Here is a 17,880-nt window from a genome sequence, read left to right on the forward strand (position 1 = left end):
TCGCTCTGAAACTAACACAGGAAAGCCGCTGTTAATAGGGCTGAAAGCTGATTTGTCCCCTGCCACAGTGGGCTGGGAGGTGGGTCTGTCCTCTGAGTCCCTGAGCTCAGGACGGCAGGTCCAGCCCGTCCTGTGGCCCTGCAGGGCATAGGCTCAGCCAACAGGGCTGCTGCAGGGCCCCTCAGTGTTCTAGAAGCAGGCCTGTGGGAAGGAGGGCCGGCATCATCGAGGCCCCGTGAAGGCAGACTCGTGCATCCCCGCTGACACATCTGGAAAGTAGCAGCGAGGACCCAAATCCAGGACGGGGGCCTCCCCTCGCCAGGCTCTGGTAGCCCAGGGGAGCATCACAGAACCTCCACCCGGGCCCAGGCTCCTTGAGCGTCCTGGAGGCTCCGCCCCAAATGCTGCAGGGAGGGGCTAGGCACTGAGGGCTGAGGGCTGAGGGCTGAGGGCTGAGGGCTGAGGGCAGGGCCCTGCCCATAACCGATCTGCAGTCCCGCCACCAGGCTGCCTGACACATCCCAGATGCCCAGCACGTGGCCACCACGTGTGACAGCCTTCACAGGCTCCCCCGTGGAAGCAACAGATGGCGAGTCCCCAGGAGCTGGGGAGGGGGTGGCTGGCACGCTTCCAGGACGCATCAACACTTCCCACCCAGGACGCTCCTCCAGGAGGGACCTAGAAAGGGGCTGCATCCCTTCCCCCAGGCCAGACGGGAGCAGGGGAGGGGAAGGCCAGCCATAGTGAAGAGCACTGGACAAGGAGTCCAGGGCTGGGGAGCAGGGCCAGCCCTACGTCATGGGACCTGGAAGCATCTGCTTCCGCTTTCTGGTCCTCACTTTCCCCATCTGGACGATGAATAATAGGGCGGCAAAGGGGTGGGCTCTCTGAACATCCTCCAGAGAAGACATGTCAGTCACGAACTGGGGAGGTTCGTCCAGGGTCACAGCTTAGCCCGGGGTGGGCCAGGCACATGGCAGGCAGTGTTACCCATGGGCTGTGGCACTGGGCAGGGGCTGGGCCCGGCTCTGTCGGGGGAACTTTAGAGGGAAGGGGGTTCTGGGGGTCCTGGCCAGGCTGTCCTGCAGCAGCTGGGGGAGGCCTGCTGTCCCCAGGGCCCGGCCCTCACCACTCGCTTTCCCTTCCTGCAGCTTCGTGCAGCGGAGCTTTCTCAGCGCCTGGAGACTCAGAGGAGGGAAGCAGAGCACAGGTGGTGGGCCTGGAGCAGGGGCCCCCGCCCGGGGCTGCGCCCTCCCAGCCCTCCGCCACGCCCCCGCCCTGCCCAGCCCCGGTACCTGGAAGAAGGCGGCGTTGGCCAGATGCACTGGGAGGCTCTGGGAGCTGCCCGTGGGCATGGGAGCCAGGGCTGAGGGCACGATCTGCGGGCAGTCCTGAGGGCTCTGCAGTCAAACACAAGGAGGTGGGGGGACACTGGGGCATCTCAGAAGACACAGGACTCACGACCACCCCAGCCAGCCTGCGCAGGCCTGTCTCCCGGGGAGGCGCCAGTCAGCCTGTGTCATGAGGAAACTCTGCTAATAAAACAGAACAGCCACAACCACCGAGGGCACCGTGCCCAGCGCCGCCCACACACCGTCTCACTCGGTCCTCACAGCAAGCCCACGCGCACGAGGAGGTACTGGCCCCATTTTACAGACGAGGAAACGGAGGCACAGAGACGCAGTAACCTGCCTGGAGGAGCCGGATCCCCGCGGCCGCCCCACGGCGGGCCTCTCAGGGGCTGAGGCTGAGAGCCAGACCCGCTCTCTGGGCCTCGCCCTTCCTGGCGGTACAATGAGGCCTGCACCCACTTTCTGAGATTCCACCCAGCTCCAGAACGCCTGTTTCTAGACTGACACACGATAAATGACTCAGAAAAGAAACCCCAGACTTCTAACCAGCCTGCAGGAAACAGGCTGTGAGGGTCCTGGTGCCACCAGGCTCCAGGCCGCTCCCCACCGCCCAGGACAGCCACGGCCTCTGGGGGGCGGAGGGCCAGCTCCGGGGGAGCCGGGACAGCCTGGGCCTCGGGATTCCCACGGCGGAGGTGGGGCCGCTGAGACTGCTTCAAACAAAGGAAAGAATCTGGGGAGCGGGGAGGGAGAAAGACCCCAAGGTTCAGAGAGGTGGGGGGCAACTTGAGGTCAAAGGCTGAGCTGGCTTTTCAACTCCCGTCTGTCTGACTCTCAGGCCAGAGACTGGGGTCTGAAACCAAGGGCCAGGGTGGGCACCAGGGATCAGGGTCTTTTCTCCTTACTGTTAATCAGACGGGGAGCTCTGTGAGGGGGGCCTCACATAAAACCAGAGCTCGAGGGATGCCAATGCCAATAATAATAAATAATGGCCGTGCCAGTGACAGTGGTGGCACCTGGACAGTTCCGAGCACCATGCACTGTATTAATCCGCCAAATCCTCCTCCCAGCAACCCTGAGTAGGTCCCCTCCTTACACCCATTTCACAGACTAGGATACTGAGGCACAGAGAAACAAAGTGGCTTTCCCAAGACAGAATGGGCACACAGCGGGCTCTGGCTGTCCAGACCGTTCACTGACCCCTGGCCAGAGACCTTGCCCAGACTGCTGAGTTTCCCTGGGAGTCGGACCACAGGGGCCTTGGCCAGAGAAACACGGCGAGGCCCAGGTGAGGCCCCCTGAACTGACCACAACTGCGGGGTGGGGAGGTAGCAGCTAGTGTCCAGCTCGCTGTGACACGCAGGCCTGTCCCTCTCTGAGCTGCTGTCCTACGCCATCTCATGCGTAAACCTCACGGAATTTCAGGGAATGGAACCCATATGTTTCTAATTGGGTTTCCCAGCTGCTGCCAGTCCACTTCACAGCTGGTGGGGGCCCTGCGGCTCTTGTCCTCCCGGCTCCGCCCCTCCCAAGGGTAGGTGGTCAAAAGGGGGGACTAGAGGGGTGAGGGTCGGAGAAAGGCGAGCTTCCACAGGAGTCGGGACCATCCTCGAGGGCCCTACGCCCCTTGGTCATTATAACCCACGGCCACCTGGGTGCTTGTACCCATTCTACAGAGTGGGAGCAAGCCTAAGTGCTGGCCCGACTCTGCCCCCCTTTGGTGCCTTGCTGGGGTCAGCCGATCCTTTATGGGGAGAGCTGGTGTATCTGCGGCCAGCCCCCAGCCCTGGCCATCTGCCTCCAAGTCTGCTTTGGCTTCTGGGGAATCTCCCCTACCCTGAGGCCTGTGGTTTGTGAAGACTGACCTACCCCCTAGCCCCCGGGACGGGGGGGTGCCCGAGCCCGCCCTGGCCGCAGCGCTCGGTGCAGGGGGAGAATGTGGCCCAGTTCCCCTGGAACTTCTGCAGAACCCGTGAGACAGAGCAGCTCCACCGGTTTCCAGGGGCTGCCGGGGCGCCGGGAGCAGCCGGCCTGGGGCTGCTGACCTTGCTGCCACGAGGGGAGACCTGCCTGAGCACGGAGGCCACTCAGAGGGGCGGGGAGACCCTGATGACGTTGTTGGAGCCCCTGGGTTCAGCTGTGCCTGAAATGGGTGCCACCCGTCAGACTACTCACGTGAGCCAACTGATCATGTTGGCGCTGGGGCCAGTTTGAACCAGGGCTTCCCTGCTTAAAACCAAAGGATAGAGGCCTCTCTGTCCCATCCCAAGCTGAGTCATCACAGAGGCCAAGTGGCTTCTTCCCTCTGCTAGACAGAGCGTAGCCTGCAGGCTCAGGAAACCACGGCCAACTTACCAAACTCCGAGCAGAGCTAAGAAAGCAGGAGACCACGAGTGGCGGGGACAGGCGCCAGGGCAGCGACGCCAGGAGCCCAGTAAACCTGGATGTGAGCCCAGGGTATGCCATGTCACAGGGGGCCTCACCAGTCTCCCTGCTGGAGTTTACAGACTCTCCCAAGGTCTTTCCAAGCTCAACGGTCAAGAGATGGTGTCCCAGTCCAGCCGGGCACTGAACCCACCTGATCTGTTCTCTCTGCCTCTCTCTCTGCACCCCCACAGTCCCCGGAAACGGCCCCCTGTTTCCCACCAAACCACTCTTTCCACTGGCTCCTAATGAAGCCACCTCCATGGAGGTGTCCACCCAGGCTCTGTGCCCAGGGAGCCCGCCCTCCCATTGGCCCAAACCCTTCTTGCCTCTAAGGCCTGAAGTCACACCACTTTGGGGGAGCCACCTCGGGGAGGCCACACCCTCCTCTGACAACAAAGTGGAGGACGTGGCCGCCTTCCTCACTCTCCTCCCCTCCTGGGAAAAGCCCGAGTGCTTCTCCCAGCACCCTCCACTCCCTTGCTTCCTTCCTCTGGGGCCCACGAGGGGACAGGAAGTGAGAGAAGACACCGCCCCTAGCACCTGCCCCACCAGAGACAGCTCCCTGGCCTGGCCCAAACCCTACCGCCTCCCCCGGCTCCCGAGGGGTCCAGCAGGATGCGCGGACCCCGCTGCCCGCCACCCACCCAGAGGCATGGCGCCTCCTCGGCTAACTGGCACTTAATTAAATGCCAAATTAAGCATGGGTCCTGCAGGCCCAGGGAGGGGGCTGCCTCTTCTCCTGCCAGATTATCATAATCCTCCAAGACAGGCCCTCCCTGTGCCCTGAACCCAACTCATGAGCCACAGAGCCTCAGACCTGGGAGAGAGGGGTTATGGAGGCGCCACCACGGAAACCCCTCCAGGCTGGTGAGCTCCTGTGCATCTGTCAGGGCCCGGCACAGGGTTCCCCTCCCGGAGCAGTCTTCCCTGTCCCACCCAGCAGAATGGCCACCAGCTCCTGACGAGCACAGCGGTCTTGGTGAGCACCTACTGTGTGTCAAGTACGAAGCTGGTGCCTTACTGTGTAATTTCAGACCTCCAGCACAGCGTGTGGAACAGGCCCCGTTTTCCAGACAGGGTTAACAGCATCAGAGCCACAGTCCATCCCTCAGGCTCTTGGTTCATGACAGGCGGTGGGACGGGGCAGAACTATGTCTAACCAGGTGCTTTACCAGCACAGCACACACAACCAGGCACACAACAGGTGCTCAATAAATGCTGGATGAACAGTGTTGAGGCTGGGTCCTCCTTGCCCCAACACTCCTCTAGGTTAGAGCACAGCAGGCAGGCTGCTGGCATGAATGCTTCCCATTGACATTCATTAAGTCCCTACTGTGTACACAGCCCGGGGCTGGGGCTGGAAGGAGATGGGGCTCCAGAGGAGAGCAGGCGTCCTGCCTGGCCCAGACTGGAAGTCCCCTCAGAGGCTCGGAGCCTCCCCTGCGATCTGGCCACGCAGCCTCGACTGGGCCCCTCCCAGTCCTGGAAACCCCACGCTACTGCATCCCTGCTTTCAGTTAAGCACCGCTCCTGCTGGACAGCTCTTCCCCCAGGCCGTTCTGAGGCTCCGGCAGGAGGGGCCGAGACCAGAGGATTCCAGGTGCGGCCATGGAGCCGGAGCCGCTCATTGGCACCTGCGGGGGGAAGACTGGCTTCACGGACACCTGACGAACTTCCCTGAGCCCAGGGCCAAGAGGCTGGGGCTTCAGATACTCTGGGGACAGGGCATGCTTCCCTGGGATTCAGGCCCAGGGTGGGGCCGCAGTCACATCCTTCAACTGGGAGTCATACTGACTGCCTCCATCATCTGAAAAATGGGCAGGGACATCCCTTTTCTGGAGAGATGAGCTGCAGGCTGGAATTTGGTACTTCACCCCAGCCTCTCACAGCCCTGATCCGAGACAGAGGGCCCAGTGGGCAGGTCAGACAGGGGATGAGCTGTGATGGGACCCTGGCCCCTGCATCCCCTGCCCCAGGTGCTACCACCCCAGCCAAAGTCTCAGGAATCCCACTTGGTCACCCCTAGCACAAGGCTGGGGTGGCCTTAGAGGCTCTTTGGGCAGAGGCGAGAGGAACTGGGGACTGTGGGGGTGCAGAAACCAGCCAGCAGAGAGGCACATGGTGCCTCGGGCTGTGTCTTTCCTCCAGTTCCCCACCTACTGATTACATCCAGCTGCCCTGGAGCACTGGGTGGGATCACGATCCCACCCAACAAGACAAGGACCCGGACCAGCACAAGGACTTGGGAAGGTGTGGTTCCGGAGGCCGCTGGCCCTCTCCACGCAGGAAGAGCCGCGGCACCCCCGGCCCCGGACATGTGGGGAGGACACTGGCTCCAAGCCAGAGGCGCTCGGATTCAAGGCCTAAGTCTCGTAGTCCCCGACCTGCAAGGGTTGCTGAGAACGTTGAGGGTAAAACTGAAAACTAGCACCATGTGCAGAAAGGGGGCTCCTGCAACAAGAAGTATAAACTGGCTCAGGCTTTCTGGGGGTCCGAGGAGAAAGTGTAAAAACATGGCCAGGCTTTCACTCCAAAATGCTATTGTGAAGAACTGGTCTTCGGGGAATGATCCAGGCCATGCACAGCGCCCCGGACGAATCAGAATGCAAAAACAAACGGGGAAGTGAGCAAGATGTCCAACAACAGGGGACTGGTTAAATGCACCGTGATGTGATGAGCCTGGCATGGCTGTTAAATCTGGTGCCGAGGAAGAGAATTTAACGACATGGAAATGTTCTCAACATATTAAATGGGGGAAAAAAGGAACAGTGGAGGCAGAGGGCATCCCCCGGGCCTGGCTTACCGTGGGATTTGGTGAGGCCTCACACCGAGACTGGTTGGAGACGCAGGTGTGCTGCTGGGTGCACCAGAAACAGGGCCATTGTGCTGACAGGCAGCTGGTGCAGCTGGAAGACAAAGGGGGCCCTCAGCTACCTGACTTCCAAACCAGGGTGCAGACCCCAGAACGGGAGAAGAAGGTCTTTCTCATCATCAGAGCTGCCGAGAGGGGCTGGGCACTTTGTAAGGTAGTGAGCCCCCGGCTGCAAGAGGTATGCAAGGAGGAAATAGGCAAGCAGGGCCATTAGGAGACTATATTAAGTGTAGTCAAAGCACTTCTACTAGTCTGAGTGCTCACAGAGGCCACGGACTGGGTGACACAAGTTTGTTGCACAAATGAGCTGGCGGGTGAACAACCAAGGGTCCCGTCTGCCTCAAGGACACCGTCATTTTTCTCCCAAAGGCCTCCCCAGGAGCAAAACCTCCTCCCACCCCCGGGAAGCAAGCCCCGCAGCACTCACGCCGTGTGTGGGTACACTTGTCCCACGCGGCTGCAGTCGTAGATGGCGAAACTGGCCCTGACGATGTTCTGCCCGTTGACTCGCACCGACATCTCCACGGTCACGTGGTCTGGAATGGAGCCGGGAAGCCAGGGAGAGAAGGAGAAAGGGGGCAGGGGTCTCCATTGACATCAGAGACCGTGATATCAGGACTCCCCACGGCTTGGGGAGTGAAGTGCTTACCTTGGTGGGGCGGGAAGGGTGGGAACTGGTCCCTTGGAAGGAGGTTGCAGTAGGCGATCTGGTGTCCAAAGGCAGGGCCTGGGACCCGGGCCACAGTGCGGATGTTTCCATAGTCACAGGCCATCTCCATGCCGCTGAGGCTGGGCAGGCTCCCTGAGATCTGCAGGATCATACCCTGGAGGCCAGGGACCCTTAGCTGGGGGTGGGGGGACAGGCCACTTCCCTCACAGCCCCACCCCCACCCTGCAACTTCAGGCCAGAGGGCTGCAGCCTATAAGTGACCTTCTGGGCCTCAGTTTCCCCATGTGCAAAACAAAGCTGATCATCTTACAGTAGCCAAAGATGCACTGCATGATCTGGCCCCCACGACCTCAGACCCCATCCCCTAATACTCTCTCAAATTGCGAATCTTGTTCCTACCTCAGGGCCTTTGCACTGGCAGTTCCCTCTGCCCAGATCCTCATCTTGGCTCACCTACTTCTTATCTCTGCTCGGATGTCACCTTTGCAGTGAGCCCCTGACCCCAACCTGTTCTAAAATGTCAGCGCCTCCCCCAACTCTTCTCTACCCCTCTCTCTGCTCTGCGTTTTCTCCACAGTATTTATCACCATCTGGACATTTTATCTTGCTGTTCTCTCCCGGATAAGTGTGTCAGCGCCTCAAGGGCTGGGGTTTGTCTTGTTTACTGCTATGTCTCCACGTCTAGAACTGTGCATGGTACATAGTAGGTGCTCAATAATATATTTGATGAATGATAAATGAATGAACAGATGGATAAACCTCTGGCCGGTCTGCCTGACCAGACAAGGTGAGTACAGGACTCAGAGACAAGTAAATGGGGAGTGGGGCACAGAGGAGCCCAGGCCCTGTCTGAGACATCAGAACCATCATCTCCTACCAAGTGACAGATGAGGACACGAGCCTCAGAGACGTCACTGAGGGCAGGGCTGGGGGGGACCTGAGCCTGTCTGTCCGCCAGCCCCTGCCCCTGCCGGGGACTAGAACCTTCCCCTTGGCCGGCTAGAGGGAAGCAGAGGTTTGGGCAGCTCTAGGCGCTCCTGGATGTGGGCGAGGGGGGAGCTACTTGCTCCAACGCTGCAGATCCATCTGTTTCTCAGCATGAGAAGCAGCAACCTGGCACTTGGTGGCCCCTCCCTTGTGCAAGGGCCGGAAAGGTAGGACGTGAGGTGGGGGGACTCCCCTCCCACAGCCTGCCCCTTCCCTCCTGGCACTCTGAAGCCCACTCACTTGAATTCAAATCCCAGCTTTGTCACTCCCTAGCCTTGACCTTGAGCAAGTCATTTTACTGCTCTGAGCCTCAGTCTCCTCATCCGTAAAACCTTCAGGGATGTTAATCAAGAGCCTCCAGTCATCCTCACTGTTTTCATCATTTGCCTCCAGGTCCCCAGGGCGTCATGGGCAGGAGTCTCCACTCCTCAGGGTTTGGGTATCAGGTGAAGGGCAGCTCTCCACCCATATCCCCGACACTCACCGGGTACTCCTGGTGCACGTCGATCTCGGCCGGCAGGACGGTCATGGTGGGACAGCGGCCGGGGCCCTCGCTGGCACTGGTCCAGAAATGCGGCTGGCTGGAGTTGGCGCAGTCCTGCTGCAGGGTGCACCTGGGGCGGCAGGGCGCAGGTCAGAACCCGGGGGGGGCTCCCCCACCCCCATGGCCTCCCGGGCCCAGCCCCTGCCCTGCCCCAGGGCCTCACCGGGTTTCCAGGGCGCACCAGCCACAGTAGGCGTCGGCCGCACCCACGCAGTCCCCACAGGTGGTGTGCACGGCGCACGCAGCGACTTTCACCCTGGCCATCTGGAGGCAGAGGCGAGGGCCCAGCTCAGTGGGGCTGCCAGCCTCCGCCTGGGGAGTCAGCATGGTGAGGGCCATGGGAGGCTGAGGAAACTGAGGCTCGAGGCTATAATGGGGGGGAAACACAGGGAAACAAGGCTTCCCTGCAGAGGTGATGTCTGCATCAGGAGGTGACAGGTGAGCAGACCAGGGGTAGGGGAGGAGGCGTTCCTGGCAGGAGGAGCAGCAGGTGCCAAAGGCAAGACCAGCAAGAGGGCTCAGCTCGGCCTGGGGCCTCATCAGGTCCAGGATCGGGCCTTACCTGGTAGGACGTCATCAGATAGAGGTACCCAGGGTCTGCGGGGTCAAACTGCATGACGTGGTGCACGGGCTCCCCATAGGCCACCGTCACCACCCTCCTGCTCACCACCTGCATGCTCTCATTCAGGTTGATCTGGGGGGAAGAGGATGGCCATCAGGGGATGGGGCTCACGGCAGGGGGAGGCCAAACACCGGCCTGACCTGGGCGTAGGGTCTCAGCCTCCCTCTCCTCTACTGGGCCCTTCCAGAACTGGTGGGAAGTCAGAAGGGTAAGGGCAATGGGTCTGGCCTCTACACTTGTGCCTCTGCTGTCCCCCACCAGGACTGCCCTCCCTGTGAACACGTCTGAGAGGCTGTTGGGCACTGTGTTGACAAGCAGGGACTTGGGTGTGAATTCTGGCTTTGATGTTTCCAAGCTGTACAAATGTACCAGTTGTCCCAGTCCCTTCCCCTCTCTGAGCTAATGGGACAGAGGATGGTACCTGTCCCCCACGACTGAGGGGTGCCCTACAGGAGAAGACAGAGGCCAGGCACTGACAGAGCTGGGCCCAGGAGAGGCCCTGGGCCCCCATCTCATTCCTCCTCTCTCACGCCCATTTTATGGATGAGGAAACTGAGGCCCAGAGAAGCCAAAGGACTTGGCAAGAGTCCTAAAATGAAGCTGTCCCAGGGTCATGAGGCAAGCTGAGGACTCTGACCCCCCAGAGCCCAAGGTGGGGCTGGGGTGTGGGGTCCAACGAGCAGGCAGGAGAAGGAGCAGGACGAGAGGGGCCTGGAAGCTTCTCTGCCTGAGGGCCCCTCGGCCTGTCCACCCTGAGAACCGACAACACCCATCAGAGTCTCATCAAACTGCTCTTCTCCCACTGGCCTCACATTCCTGACACGCTGCCTGGTCAAGGCCCCGCTAAGCCCTGAGCTGGGACCAGTGGTCTGGCTGCCTCCCTGGGCCCTCCCGCCGCCCAGCCCTCCTCTGTGGGCTCTGACCCCTTAGGGGTGCTTCCTGCTGACGGGATCAGCTTGTTCTGGCATTCAAGGCACTGACAATCCACCCCAACCTACTCTGCCAGCCTCATCACTACACCCAATTCAGCATTCCAGCCCCCAGGCCTTTTCCCATGCAGTGCCCCCCTGGAATATCTCCCTTTCCCCCTTGGGCCAAGATCCATCCTCCCCATTTCTCCAACAGAAAAGCTTCCACACACGCCTGAGAACCCCCTCGTCCCCAGTGGCCTCTTGGCAGAGTCTGCCCCAGGCAGCTCGGCCCCACCCCGACCCCTGGCATCCAGCAGACACTCAGTTCATTTCCAGTCCTTCAGAAGTTGACTGAGCACATCAAGGGCTGGGCTGGGTGCTACGATCTGAGAGCAGATGGGAGACGACATGGCGCAGCACAGGGAGGCGGGTGAAGGGGTCCAGGTTGAGGGGTGGGGTGGGCCTCTGGGCCAACGGAACCTGAACTCAACCCCAGCTCTCACTGTGTGACTTTGGGGCAGTCATCCTCCTCTCAGTGTCCTCATCTGTGAAAGGGGATGAGTGGCTCTGCCTCCCTCAAAGGGATGTGAGAATTAAACAAGATGATGCCTGTGACATGCCTGTTAAGGCTGTGTAGACAGTGGTGCCCAATAACTGCAGCTTCACAGGCAGGGAGTGGGGGAGGTGCCTGGGCAGATGAGGAAACGGAGGCTCGGACAGGGAAGAAACCGCCCTATGTCACACAGCTGGGAAGGGAGGAGCCAGGATCCGCATCCAAGTATCTGACCCCAAAACACAAGCCCCACTGTCTGCGGACCCTCAATGGAAGCTTTGAAGGCTGAGGAACCCCCTTCCTGCTCCCACGCCTGGCATCTCCCCAGAGATGTCAGTGGGCCAGCCAGGGTCTAGGGGCCAGGCGGGCTGGGACTCTGACCCCCACTGCACACCCCCAGCCTGCAGCATCTGCTCGGGCAGCTGAGGGACTTGGATTATTGGCTCTGAATCAATTAGGCCAGGCCCTGGTGCACGTGGGAGCCCTGCCAGGCCACGGATGCTCTGACAGGCCGGAGCGGGAGGTAGGCGGGGGCCGGTCCATGCCCTCACTCCAGGGCCCCTTAGTGGGGAAACCAGGTTCCTCTCACCCCTTCCCAGCTCTCAGCATCTCAGGGCGGGCACCACTCCCTCCAGAAACCAGTCACCTTGGCTGGAGGTGGGGGGATCTGCAGAGGCGGCCAGCAGGGTGGAGGAGGACATGGGCGGGTGGCCCCCACACGCTAGGCTGTGGCCTCCCCTCTCCTCCCTCCCCCGTCAAAGCCCAACAACGGTTTCCAGAGGCCACACCTGCAGCCCCTAACAGATGGGGAAACCAAAACTGGGAGAGAGAAAGTTCGGTGCCCAAGGTCAAATAGCCAGCAAGTGGCAGAGCCCATTAACTTGAACTAAGATCTGCCCTGCTGCAAAACCCAGGTCCCGGAGACCTGACAGCAGGGCCCTCTCTCAGCCGGGGTCCCTCTGCTCCACCGGACACTTGCTGTTGTGAGCAAGTGTGAGAAACAGGTGTGGAAAATGCCTTACAAACCATGAACGCTAGGCCAGCAGGAAAGGATGGAGGCTAGCACCGGCCCTGCTGAGGCTCGTGTCCAGCCGGGCCCGGCCTGGGCCCTCCCCAGCCCCCCGGCCCCGCCAGGCGCCCCCAGCCCCAGGCCTACCTTCAGCAGCCGCCCGCTGACTGTGCCCAGGAAGACTACCGTGTAGCTGCCCACGCTGGCCACGGCCACGGACGACAGGCCCGGGGCTCGGAACACGGGCGTGGCCTTCAGGGGCTGCACGATGGACAGCGGGTGTTGCAGGTGGGCAGCCCCGCAGTCCAGCTGCTCCGGCTGCAGCTGCGAGACAGAGAGCACGTCAGACCTCGGCTCCAGAACCTTCTCTGGCTCCCTGTCCACACGGCCGGCTGGGGTCTCAGGCCCCAGAGCTTTAAAGCCATACTCCTGCTTTTAATGCCCAGCTCTGGGCTCAGGCCCAAACACAAGCAGGACCCTGTCTCTGACCCCAGATCAACCCTTGCCCTCGGCCTTAGTCACGGAGCCATCCCAGGGGATGACTTTTCTGATTCATAGGAACTGGACAAGGGGAGTCGTGTGAGGGAGGCAAGAAGGGCCGGTGAGGCCAACCTCTGCCTCACCCCACCTGCTGACACCCAAGAGGTGACCTTCCTGTCCCTGCTGTGTCTCCACAGCAACCACGGGCTTCCTCCTCCCAGGCCCCTGATCTGAACCCAGCACCTCCCCTGCCAATTCCCAGCGGCTCATCAGATCCAGGCTGAGGCCTCCCCAAACTGAAGCCCCTCTCTCCTTCCCCAACACACATCCCCCTAATCTGCCCACATTACAGGTGGGCAAACTGAGGCCAAATGTGTCCAAATGCACAGCCCCACCAGCCACATCAGCCTCACCTCACGGGAGCGGGACAATGGCAGTTCCCTGGACTTGAGACCACCTTTCCCATCTTTCCCTGAGTTTCGCTCGTCTTTTCAAATTTTCCTCCTGCAGTTTGCGCAAATACAACATAGGCCTCCAGGAAGTGCCTTTGAGAAGATAACTGCAAATCCACAAGGATGACAAGACACGGGGTGGTTTAGAAGAGAGGATAGCAGGGACACAACCTCAGTGTCCCCTAGGACTGAGCACGTCATCCAGGAGAGCCGCCCCACCCGCTGGCGACCCCACAAATCTGTAGTGATTATGAAGAAAGACGTCTGGCTGAGAGAAGTCACAGGCTGTCATGGGGCCATTCTGGTAAAACTGGCGCACACACATTACAGTAACAGTCACGACAGCAAACACAGTCACAGGCCACATCTTCAGGGAACTGACCAGGCCTGTGCACTGACTCCCTGAGGTCCCATGTCACAGACGGGGAGAATGAGGCTCAGAGGAAACATGGGCCGCTCAGGGTCACCAGCGGCAAATGCTGTGCCACCAGGGCTGAGCGGGCAGCAGACTGGAGCCCACGCCTCAGCCCCCACTCCCACCCCGCAGACGCCAGGATGTGGGCATTGGAGGCTCCGAGCAGAAGGCCACCAGAGTGCAGCATCAGACACCCAAGAGGTACCACTTTAAGGTACCACTAGAGAGAGGTTATTTTCCCTTAGCCGTACTTTTTGCAAACCAAACCCACTGACAACGTGCCTGTGTGGATTCTGCACAAAATCTCAGCGAGTTTCCAAAAGCAAACCATCCAAACTGGCTCCTTCATCTCTGGGAAAACAAACACAGCTGAGCCTGAGCCCAGAGACGGGGTGGGGCTGGTCAGTGCCCTGGGCCACAACTGATGACCAGGTGGCCTTCTGCAGGGTGGCCAGGGGCGACCCAAGCCAGTCACTTCATTCCTGGGAGCCTCGGTTTACTCATCTGTAAAGTGGGTGCATGCAGAGCACATCCCTCACAGGCACTCGGGCAAGACAGCTCATCATAAAGTGCCTGCATAGAGCGTGGCCCACGGTACATGCTGCAGAAGTGTGCACTGATGCTTCGCTGTTCCAGACATGAATGTCACTAAAATCATGAAGTGGAATTTAGGACAAATCATGCTGCCTCAAAAGCTTTCTAACTTGCCTGCCTCGAACCACCTTCAGGCACCATCCTCTCACCTAGGAGGCTCTCCTGGGCCCCTCTTCTCTGGGCCGGCTCTTGCCCTCTATATTTTCCCCTTAACGTAGCCACCAAGTGACCCTTTAAAGATAGGTCCCCCCTGCTTAAAACCCTCTGATGGTTGACACCATACTGAGAACAAACCCTGAATCCTAAACCTTCCTATAGGTCCCTGGCACCTTCGGAGGCCATCCGACATCCTCCTTGCCCTCACTCCTCCACTCCAGCCACACCGGCCTCGGCCTCACTTCTGTTCCTCAAACGTTCCAAGCTGGGTCCTGCCCCAGGGCCTTTGCTCATGCTGTTTTCTTTGCCTGGAGCTCCAGTGCCCAGACTGTCTTTCAGCTTCAGGCCTACTCTGCCTGACTTCATCCTCTGTGTTCATCGCTGTGCCCGAGTTGGGGGACGGCCCTGGACAGTGGGTGCTGACCCCTCTCCCCAGCTGCTCCCCCAGGCTTGGGCCCAACCCCAGCAGTCCTGCAGCTGTAGGGAAGAGGTGAGGTGGCTCCCCCAGCGAGCAGCCAGGAAAGCGGGCGCCTGGGCCCGAGTCCTGCCATGAGGACACTTTTCCCAGGGGCTGTATAACTTTTCTCTACTGAATATGGATGACTTGCGTCATTAACTAATATGCTATTTTAAAATTACAATTGTAAACCCTCGCCCAGGGAGCAGGAGCTTCCTCCTTGAGCTCTGGGAGTTGAGGGAAGGCAGGAGGGGGAAACCTGGCAGGCCCCACGTTGACACCTTTGGGGTTTTCTGTCCTGGGCTCTGTGATGGGAGTTCCTAGGCAGCCAGAGTCGCGGGTGCTGGGAACAGCCAGACCCGGCGCCCAGATCAGGGTGATTTGTGGGCTGGAGCGGACTGGGACTCGGCTCTGGTCTGCCCGCCCTGACGCGCACAGTCATTAATTCTGCACCGAAGGAATTCTCTAAAAAGCCTTTCCTCCAACTTTTTTTTTTCCTTATCCTAAAAATAAAATTTAAAAAAATTTTTTAAAGGAGAAGTAACCCATTGGCTGCTCTGCACGATCTGTGCTCTGAGGGGAAGCTGACTCCCAACCACCAGGGGAAATCACAAGGCTGCAACTGACTCAACGAAACAGAGGCCGGACACACGCCCACGGGGCGGGAGGGAAAGGCCTCCCCTGTGGGGGGACGCAGGACAGGGGACAGTGGGCTCGGGGGATCCGGCAGCCGTCCTAGTGTGGCCTCAGCTGAACTCGGTCTCCAGGGGCAATCAGCTCCAAGGCCCAAATATCACCCTGACCGTGTGACACTGCTTGAAATTCCTCCATGAGCACCGGCCTGCCTTCAAGCCTCACTCAGCCTTGGTCTTTCAACACACATTCCCCAGAGAGCAGGGGGAGGGCTGGCCTCTCGTGGCAACCTCCGCTGATCCACAAGGACCACCTGCCCAAGCATGAGGCTGGTGAGCCCCTCCCTGCTGTGAAACTCGTCGCTGGCTCTTGGCTGTCCTCGGGGTCAGTCCTGGCATCCGAGGCCTCCAAGATCTGCCTCCTGCCCCATCCTCTGCTTTGACCACACCAGTCTACACAGTTTCTCAAATGTGGCCACACTTCCCTACTAGGGTGCCTGAACCTTCATAATGTTGTTCCTTCAGCAGCCAGTTCTCTTCCCACACCTCCGAGCCACTCACATTTCTCCTGGCTCTCCAGTCCCCACTGTCTTGACCCACGCTGTGCCCTTTGCCAGGCATGCCCAGGCAGCAAGTCTTTAGCCAGCCTTCAAGATGCGACTCCAAAAAAAAAAAAAAAAAAAACCAGCCCTCCCCTCCTCTGTGATAGCACCGTGCTGATCACCACTTTCCTTTATCATAGTGGCATGTGCGTGAGCTTCTCCAGGGTGGAGACTGTGCTTGTGGGAGTGTTTACTAAAGAAATGAAACTAATTTTGACTAAAGTGTGAATGCCTGTATTCAGCTGCTTCCTTTCCAAGCAGAAATATTGAGAGTAACACTGCCATGCTGGGTGCTGGAGAACCGAAGAAGTATGGGTCAACTGTATGTCTACTGTGTGTGTGGCAACATAGTTGAGGTAAATGTCCAGGGCCAGGCAGCACCTGGCTGCTACTTTTGGCTCCTCCAAGAACCTCAGTTTATTCCTCTCTAAAATGGAATGAGCAAGGAGCAGCTGCTGGTCTCAGCTCTCTTCTAGGAGCAGGATACCCTCTCCCTCTCCAGCTGGCTGCCTCCTGGGGCCAAAGCTCAGCTCTGCCCACTCTCCCATTAAAACTCTGACATATTGATTTCACTACCAACTATAATTGTGTCGACTTTCTCTCCCCAGGAAGCCAGATGGAGCAGGGGCTTCAAAAGCCTGGCTCCTCAGGCCTCCCGCCTCCTGCCCACAGACCCCACCAAACCTCAGTCCCACCGCAGGTGGCATTCCAAGGAGGGTGAGGCATCAGCAGCAGGCTACAGCCCCAGTGGTTCCGTCCCAGATGCAGGCGGCACCGGCTGCTGGGGCCCTGTGCTTGGGAAGTGACCGCACTTTCCTGCCTCAAGTGTTTGACTGTTATCGAACCCTGAACCCAGGAAAGAGAGATTTCACTACCGAGAAGCTGAAAGTACATGATCACTTTTGGGTGTTAAGCAGACTTTGGGGTGTGCCGCTCACCGCATGGGGAGGGGGCGGGGGCTGAGCTGAGCCCCTCCCAGTCACCTGGCACAGCAGCAAAGCACTGCATGCAACGTGGGATCCTGGAAAAGGAAAAAGGACATTCGTGGAGCAAAGGCTGGAGTTTTGTTGAGAGTAAAGGACCAACGTTGGTTTCTTAGTTTTGACAAATGTATGCTCTTAGCAATGGGGAAAACGGAGGGTGGAGGATGTACTAGCTTTTATACTTCCCTGTAAATCTAAAATTATTTCAAATTAAAACGTTTATAAAAAAAAAAGAAAAATGCAAAGCAGGTTATAAGCCACCCACAGCTCAAGAGCCTTCAACAGATCCCCAGTGCCCTCAACGTAAAGACTAACTGCGCCTGGGCCCTCAAGGCCCTGCTCGATCTGGCCTGCCCTCTGTGGCTTCTCTCCATCCCTGTCCCGGCCAGCTCCTATCCCTCAGCGTGGACAGGCATGGAGGGGCCAGGAGAAGGCCCCAGATGGGACAGGAGAAGAGTGAGCCAGCAGCACCTGGCAGGGGAGTATCAGGGTCTGACAGTCTTCGGGAGGCCTCAGAAGCCAGGCCTAGACAAAAGGGCACTAAATTCTGCCAGCTTGTCGCTTCCCAGGTGAGTAACCCTCCCCCCAACCCTGGTCCAAAGCTCTGAGGTTGAAGAGGGAAGTGTTTTCCAGGTCCCCAAGGGCACAGGTCAGGTCCAGATTTGAAACCACACCTGTGACTCCAAACCCAAACTCCTCCATCCCACTCCAGCCCGAGACAGCAGCTACAGGGCTGTGGCTCCACCGGGCTGACCCCTCCACTGAGGCATGGAAATGGCCGACTGTGTGCCAGCCCTTGGAGGGGACAGGACAGACTCGGCTCTGGGGGGGCCTCTGGCAACGGCCCCCACACCAAGGAGGAAGCCGCCGGCTGCCAAGAAAGGAAATACCAGCGCCTCCCAAGTGATCAAGACGCTCACTTCCCGGAGGGGCAGCAGCGGGGCAAAGGAGGGAGACAATGGCCAACCAGGCCAGAGAACAAGTCAGGAGGCCTGGCTCTGAGCTGGAGGGGAAAGCAGTGCTTTGGGGAAACCAAGGCACAGAGAGGGGCAGAGGCTTCCTCAGGACACACAGCACAGTAATTCCCTCCCTGATCCCAGGCTGCCTAAATCGGGCAGGAAAAGCCAACCAACCAATCAAGCAATGGACGCAACAGCTTGGG

At 59.4% G+C, this 17,880-nt stretch overlaps 1 protein-coding gene across 1 annotated transcript in view; it reads right to left on the reverse strand.

Annotated features, from left to right (window-relative positions):
- PLXND1 (plexin D1) overlaps window positions 1–17,880 on the reverse strand; it is a 49,017-nt gene that overhangs the window by 20,085 nt on the left and 11,052 nt on the right. The window contains exons 2-9 of the mRNA XM_072941899.1: window positions 12,095–12,271; window positions 9,415–9,546; window positions 9,016–9,116; window positions 8,793–8,922; window positions 7,301–7,475; window positions 7,079–7,187; window positions 6,583–6,685; window positions 1,296–1,400 (exon numbers count right to left, since the gene is read on the reverse strand). Of these exons, the coding sequence (XP_072798000.1) occupies window positions 1,296–1,400; window positions 6,583–6,685; window positions 7,079–7,187; window positions 7,301–7,475; window positions 8,793–8,922; window positions 9,016–9,116; window positions 9,415–9,546; window positions 12,095–12,271 (1,032 nt within the window). The remainder of the gene's footprint in view (window positions 1–1,295; window positions 1,401–6,582; window positions 6,686–7,078; window positions 7,188–7,300; window positions 7,476–8,792; window positions 8,923–9,015; window positions 9,117–9,414; window positions 9,547–12,094; window positions 12,272–17,880) is intronic.

This window comes from Vicugna pacos, chromosome 17, assembly GCF_048564905.1.
Source record: "Vicugna pacos chromosome 17, VicPac4, whole genome shotgun sequence".
NCBI lineage: Eukaryota > Metazoa > Chordata > Mammalia > Artiodactyla > Camelidae > Vicugna > Vicugna pacos.